General features: G+C 40.4%; 1 protein-coding gene across 1 annotated transcript in view; it reads right to left on the reverse strand.

Moving 5' to 3' along the window:
* Positions 1 to 6,459, reverse strand: part of DEK (DEK proto-oncogene) — a 302,150-nt gene extending 295,691 nt beyond the window's left edge. Inside the window, exons 1-2 of the mRNA XM_053715840.1 lie at positions 6,257 to 6,459; positions 3,897 to 4,071 (exon numbers count right to left, since the gene is read on the reverse strand). Coding sequence (XP_053571815.1) covers positions 3,897 to 4,062 — 166 coding nt within the window. The 5' untranslated portion in view covers positions 4,063 to 4,071; positions 6,257 to 6,459. The remainder of the gene's footprint in view (positions 1 to 3,896; positions 4,072 to 6,256) is intronic.
* Positions 6,460 to 6,704: the final 245 nt, after the last annotated feature.

Raw genomic sequence — 6,704 nt, forward strand, 5'->3', positions numbered from 1 at the left:
GACTAGGGGTCCACTGGAGTTACAGTGCAGGAGCCCCACTAAGTATACCATTGCTGGCCATAACATATCGGCTTAGGCCACCTAGATGTAGAGGTCCGCTTGGCCATAATGTAGCCTAATAGACCAGAGATAACCTATACACTTCCCAGACACTAACCTGGAATTACCTAATCAGAAACAGGCATAGGAATGGCATAAAATACCACGAGACAGGGCATACGCACTAGGGTTTACTCGAGATGAGTGTCTCCCCACCCCTACGGGAATAAGGGAAGGTTTACTTCAATTAGGGATGCCCCTACACCACCATATACTGCGGTCAGTTAGCCCCACAGATCAGTGTAGGAACACAATGGTTAATCTCACTGATATCATTAATATATACTTTTGGTTGAAATGTTGATGTAATATGTTGTACTTTGTTCTCTGTTTTAGTTTTAATAATATGTATCTGAAATCTTAGTCAATTATTAGTCTGTACCCTCCCCCTCGCAAGATTGTTTTCTGTCTTTAAATGATTTGGGGGAATGAACTTGTACTTGTCTTAACCTATTTGAGCAGAGTCCTTCTGACTCTATAATTTACTCACTTAAAAACTCCCGTGGCCCCCTCCTTTCTCCCTGGCAGCAGAGAATCTGTTACTTAGACGTGAGATCTAAATCAGATCCTCTTCCCCACACAATATTTGCTCATTTTGATGAGTACAAGGAACTAGCATACCCCTCGAGTGTATTGATATTTTCCCTGTTGGGCGGTGAATAGTGCCGCCACCTTTCTTTGATATTGATCATACTTAGTTCTAAAGCAACCTTAAAGGGACACTCAGGTTAAAATAATTTTTCATGATTCAGATACAGCATGTAATTTTAAACAACTTTCCAATTTACTCCCATTAAAAAAAATGTGCACAGTCATTTATATTTACAATTTTTGAGTCACCAGATCCTACTGAGCATGTGCAAGAATTCACAGACTATACGTATATGCATTTGTGATTGGCTGATTGCTATCACATGGTACAAGGGGAGTGGAAATATACATAACTTTGAAATTTGTTATAAAAAAAAAATCTACTACTCATTTGAAGTTCAGACTAAGTGCTATTGCATTGTCTTGTTATCTTGCATTTGCCGATTATGCAAATCTAATGTGTTGACTGGTCCTTTAAGAGTCCTTATTGTCAGGACCAATTCCCTCCCCCCCTAACACTTGTACTTACATTCCCCTCTAACAGGTGACAGCTTGATTATCCATCCCCTGCAAAAATGTTCTGTGTTTCTCTTTAGACTACTAAAGTATTTCTTACCACTCGGCCTACTCCATAACAAGCTAGACCCAACTTAAAGAAATTCGGCATGAAACATTGTACTTTCCAGCCGTCGAGACGAGGACCCACACTACAGGTAGGTGGAGCTGAACATTTTCTTCCTCTCCTTCCTACCTTTTTTCCTTTGCCTATCCCCCCTGCATTACTCTGGAGTTGGTCAAGACTAAAAACTATGAGAAGCTCCTTTCGGAAATTAGAGTTCTCCTTAACTCATGGTCCTTTAGAGAAGTTTACTGGCTGGGACGAATAGCCTCGGGTCAAAATGACCATTCTGCCCAAGATATTGTATTATTTCCAATGTCTCCCACTTAACCTCCCCCGCACACTATTGGAAAAATGTAATGCTTTGATGGCCAGATACATCTGGCAAGGGAAAAAGCCCAGAATATCTAGAAAGACGCTACAGAGGCCCTACTGTATGGGAGGAGTTTCGCTCCCCAATATTACAATTATGAGGCAGCAAGATTGACCCATATCTCCTATTGGGAGACTAACAACTTGATACAGGGATGGAAGAGTGTGGAACAGTTTTCCCTCCCGTCAGGGGTCACCCTTAGGGACCTCCCTTGGATCCCCGAGTACAAAACTGATAGTAATACTATTCAGAACTCTGTTGTCAAACAAGCACTCGACTGCTGGAAAACCATCAGACATGACGCGGAAATAGCACCGCACCCCTCCCCAATACATTCTATCCCTGGCCTGTTGAGAGGACTCCGGGACTCCCACAGCTCCCATTGGCGACAGTGGAGACTAGTGAGAGTCTCCGATTTATACCAACAAAATAAATTACAACCAGCTGAACCGAAAAACGATGGAGAGGTCATCTCTACTCCCCCATGGTTTCAGTTTGAAAGATTCCGGCTGCACAAATTTTTGTCCAGCTGGGGCTTCCCAACATCAGGCCTAATGGACTTAACGGCGTGGGAGCAGAAGTGAAAATCTGGTCAGTCCCTATTAAAGCCCCTGACAGTTCATTACTCTTACATAATGAAAGACACTGCATTGCACCAACTCGTTAGTTGTACGTCAAAGTCTGCCTTAGATGGCACTATACCCCCCCCCCCAGAGATTGGCCCAGATGGCCCCTGCCCACTCGCCTCTGGGCTGGAGGGGTTGCGGTCAGGTGGGTACAGACCTCCATGTGTGGTGGTCATGCCCAGCCCTGAAACAGCTGTGGAGAGAAGTCTTTCAATTATGTGACTCAACCGGGATATCTATCCCGAAAGTGGCTCTTCTGAACATCTTCCCATCAAAAATGCCCAGATTCCAGAAACAATTGGCTATTGTCATATTCGCTGCTACAAAACTCTCGATAGCTAGAATGTGGAAACAAGCAAGTCCGCCTAACCTTACAGGAGTTGTACAGATCATAGAAACCTATGCTGCGATGGAGAAGGGATTCTATTTCCACCTAAACAAAATCGAGTCATATTGGCAAATTTGGGACCTTTGGGTCCACAAACAGGATTTACCAGGTGCCCAATATTATGTCCCCTGTATAAAATTGGCACACCTAGTCCGGAAATGTCCGACACTGAATCCCCCCACCTTGGGAGCCTGTCTGCGGCCTCCCATATCTTATCTGAATTCCCTCTGCTGTCCTCCCCCCCTGACTCTCCTCTCTTACAATCCCGCACCCCCTCCTTTCTCTCTCTCAGCTCCACCTGCCTAGGTCAAGTGCTAAAACCTTGGTGGCTGGTGGTAGTGAGAATCATTCCAAAATTTCTTATTCTCGCACCCTCATTGAAATCAGGCCACATAAGTTAATATCCATCATAACCTCGGCAATGCTAGTCTAGAATACACTATATCCAGCTTTCTGGCATCCACTCCCAGAGTCTATAGTAGATAGATAAGGTCCCCAAGACCAGAATGGTAATCAGAGTGATGTAGAGGAGGCTGAACTGGCAATGAGCTCAAATGGGTAGAGCCCAGCCTGGTCCCAGTGAGATTCCACTGGGGCTAGACAATTTAGCCAAGAAAAGTCAAGTGGTCCTAAATGTAAATCAAATCATGGTTGGTGGTGAGACGAGTGGAGATAACCTGATAGTCAGCGGCTTACCTTAATGCCGACAGTAATTGGTCTAATGGGGTTATGTAATGTACCAATAATACCTATAATGTTTGTAAATGTCTCTAGGGAGTGTTGTAACCCTAAGAGACATATTGTTTTCATATGCCTGTAACAAGTTCAAATTTCTTCAATAAAAGAAAATTTATTAAAAAAAAAATAAAAATAAAAAAAAGGGCTTAGTAAAACTGAGCCAGTGAGTATTTTACATAAAAAGGAAAATTCAAGAACAAGAGGTCATGATCTCAAACTAAAGGGATTATATTACGGAGTAATATGAGGGTGCACTTCTTTAAAGAAAGGGTGATTGGAATAAACTTCCACAAAACGTAGTAATGACAAACACTGTGGGGGAACTAAGAATGCCTGGGACAAGCATAAGGCTTTCCTACAACCTAGATGAGTTTATACTTTTAGGAAATATCAAGCAGACTTGCTGGGCCTTAGGCTCTTATCTGCCATCAATATCTATGTTTCTATGTACCAGGACTTTACCTTTTTTCTCATCTTCATCTTCTTCCTCCTCTTCATCATCATCTTCCTCTTCATTTTCTCCTTCACTTTCACTTGGAACTGTTTCAATTATTTTCTCCTCATTGGACTGTTCAGCTATTTCAGACTCTTCTTTATTCAGAGTATCTGCAGCAATGTCAGAAGACATGTTTCTTATCTGCACAAAACACATGGAACTTTAGGTAAATTTACATATTTTGCCTTTTATTTGTTATGACAAATAGTATGCAATTATGAAAGTCTATCCTACAATAAGCCTTAGTTATACATAATTCACAAAACTAGTTAAGTCACAACCAACAAATATTTTGACTTCTGGAATTCTTCTATATAAACCATTACAATATGCAATCAATTTGAACACAGAAACAAGTGATTTGATGGAACTAAATAATATTTGTACTTGAAATTTGAATTAAGGAAACACTACTTAATTAAAGAACCAGCTACAGAAGGACACTCTTTCCAAACATGAGAACACAAAAGGAAACAGAAATGTAATTAAAAAATATTGTAGTGCATTCAAGCATTTTACTACTGCACTATTTGGTCTCAGCCGTGTCCATAACTAGTTTAAAGGGTGCAAAAAAAATTAAAAGGACATTTCAGGATTATTATTTTTTCTGCTTGGACAGTGAGAGATTAAAAGTAAATGAAAATGTTAATTAATTAAAGGCCAGTATCAAATAATCTTAAAAACAGGGGAACTTTAATTCAATAAAGTTTACAAGGATGCTTTTTTTTTTTTAAAAAAAAATACTTACCTTTGTGTTATGGTAAATATAATGCTGATCCTCTACAGCTCCTGCTTTCTTTAACGGAACGATGACAAACCCAGCTTCCAATCATCGTGTGCCTCCTTTGGCGCCCAGCGTGGGGCAACGCAACAATTGGAAGAAGCCAGATTCGCCTGCCATATGCTAATAACAGGAGCTGCAGGTGGAGGATCTGAGTTATGCTTACCATAACGCAAAAGTATTTAAAAAAATTAAGCATCTTTGTAAACTTTAATGCATTAAAGTGCCCCTGATTTTAAGATTATTTTTTGATACTGGCATTTAATGCATTAAAGTTTTCATTCACTTAAACTAGACCAGTAAGATAACTTTCCCCTGTTCCCATAGGGGAAATCCTGACCCATCTGCTGCCTCCAAGCAAATTATGAAAATACGAGAGATGAAGCTGGTTTCATAAACCAGTAAAAATAACTTTATAGACCTTTGGTTTACTTTCACCTGTGATTTCCCTTTTAAAACAGTGACATTTATATATTTATACTATGTTGTCTATCCCCTTATCACCTAACACACATACAGAACAAATGGTACTGTATTCTTATATTAAATTGTATAAACATCTCATGAACTTTTATTGTATATTTCTACACATAATTTTAATTTTCTGTAAAAATAAATTTGAGACAAATTATATAGCCTACAGAAACAAAATACTATAATACCAGCATTACTAGGGACCAATGACATCGCCTAGGAAATCCTGAGGCAGAAATTTAAATGCTGTAAATATAGTCCCCAAAGGGGGGGGGGGGGGACACCTGATAGGAGATGGGCAATTTCAGAGACACCCAAATATATACTAGAGACGTAGCAAAGTCACGTTTGCTCACACACAAACAAAAGACAGTATTAAAACATTTGTTTTTGTACGGATATCCTAAAAGCACGTCATTAATGCATTGCATACCAATAAAAACTAGGCTTGGTGTCAAACGTTATATATTATAGAAAACAATTTTATTTCTGCAAACGGAAAAGACTACAAAATGTAAGAGTTAAGAAATGAGGGATGTCACATGACAAAAATATGCGAACGAAATGTAACTATAAGGATGCAGAGAAACACTTGTACGAGCTTTACATGACTGCTAGAGGGGTCAGTTATTTGTTGCAACATTGTGTAACAGATATATTCTATAAAATATATACTCAGGGCCCTATAAGTCCCATGATACAAACACAACTGACGGGTTACAAATAGATCTCAATGGGCATTTTACACAAGTGTCTAGAAGGGCAAAAGTCTCGTTTTCTAAAGTGCAATAAAAAAAAATAATAATGCTGCTGAAAATCTAATCGCATGCACTACCTATAATGCAGAGTTGCGGCAATTTATTTCTATGAGTTACATAATTATTCTTGTATACGGCTTACTAAGAGTGTAAAACCCGTTTACTGCCAGAGACGGAGTGCTGTGCAATTACTAAGTACGCAGCCCTCTCAGGAAGCCAATGCGTTAATAAAGAACATTTAAACCAGTAAGCTGTGTGATAAACATGTTGTGCAGTATGTGCACTGCGATACATCTGGCCCGGACACACTCACACTGTGTTGATGGCGTAGTATTGACGGGACAATCTCACAGGTAGGCTAATACACGGCGAAAACCAGTAAAGCAAGAGGCCTTAGTTATTTGAGGGGACGGGAGGAAGTCTGGCAAAAAGCGGCGGAATCAGATATCCTGGCAATCGAACGCGCCCGCGCGAGGTGTTTTATTTAAAATGGCGGTTCTGGAAGGAAGCGGGAAAACTGCGGCCAACCACAGGGGGAGAGGAGGAGCTGTGACAAGGGACAGGGGCAGTACAAGGGGAGGTGACAGTGAAAAGCCTTGAAATTAAGGAGACAGTCACAGTTAATATAATAATTGTACTTGTTTAGAATTCGAGACGGTCACGGTAATGCCCCGGAAAGGAGGCACAATGATGAGGTTTGACACTTCAAAATATGTTCTTCCGTTCCGTGTTCAGCGTGCTGTGCTTGCTGGGATTGTAAA

The sequence above is a fragment of the Bombina bombina genome, chromosome 5, assembly GCF_027579735.1.
Source record: "Bombina bombina isolate aBomBom1 chromosome 5, aBomBom1.pri, whole genome shotgun sequence".
In the NCBI taxonomy this organism is placed as follows: Eukaryota; Metazoa; Chordata; class Amphibia; order Anura; family Bombinatoridae; genus Bombina; species Bombina bombina.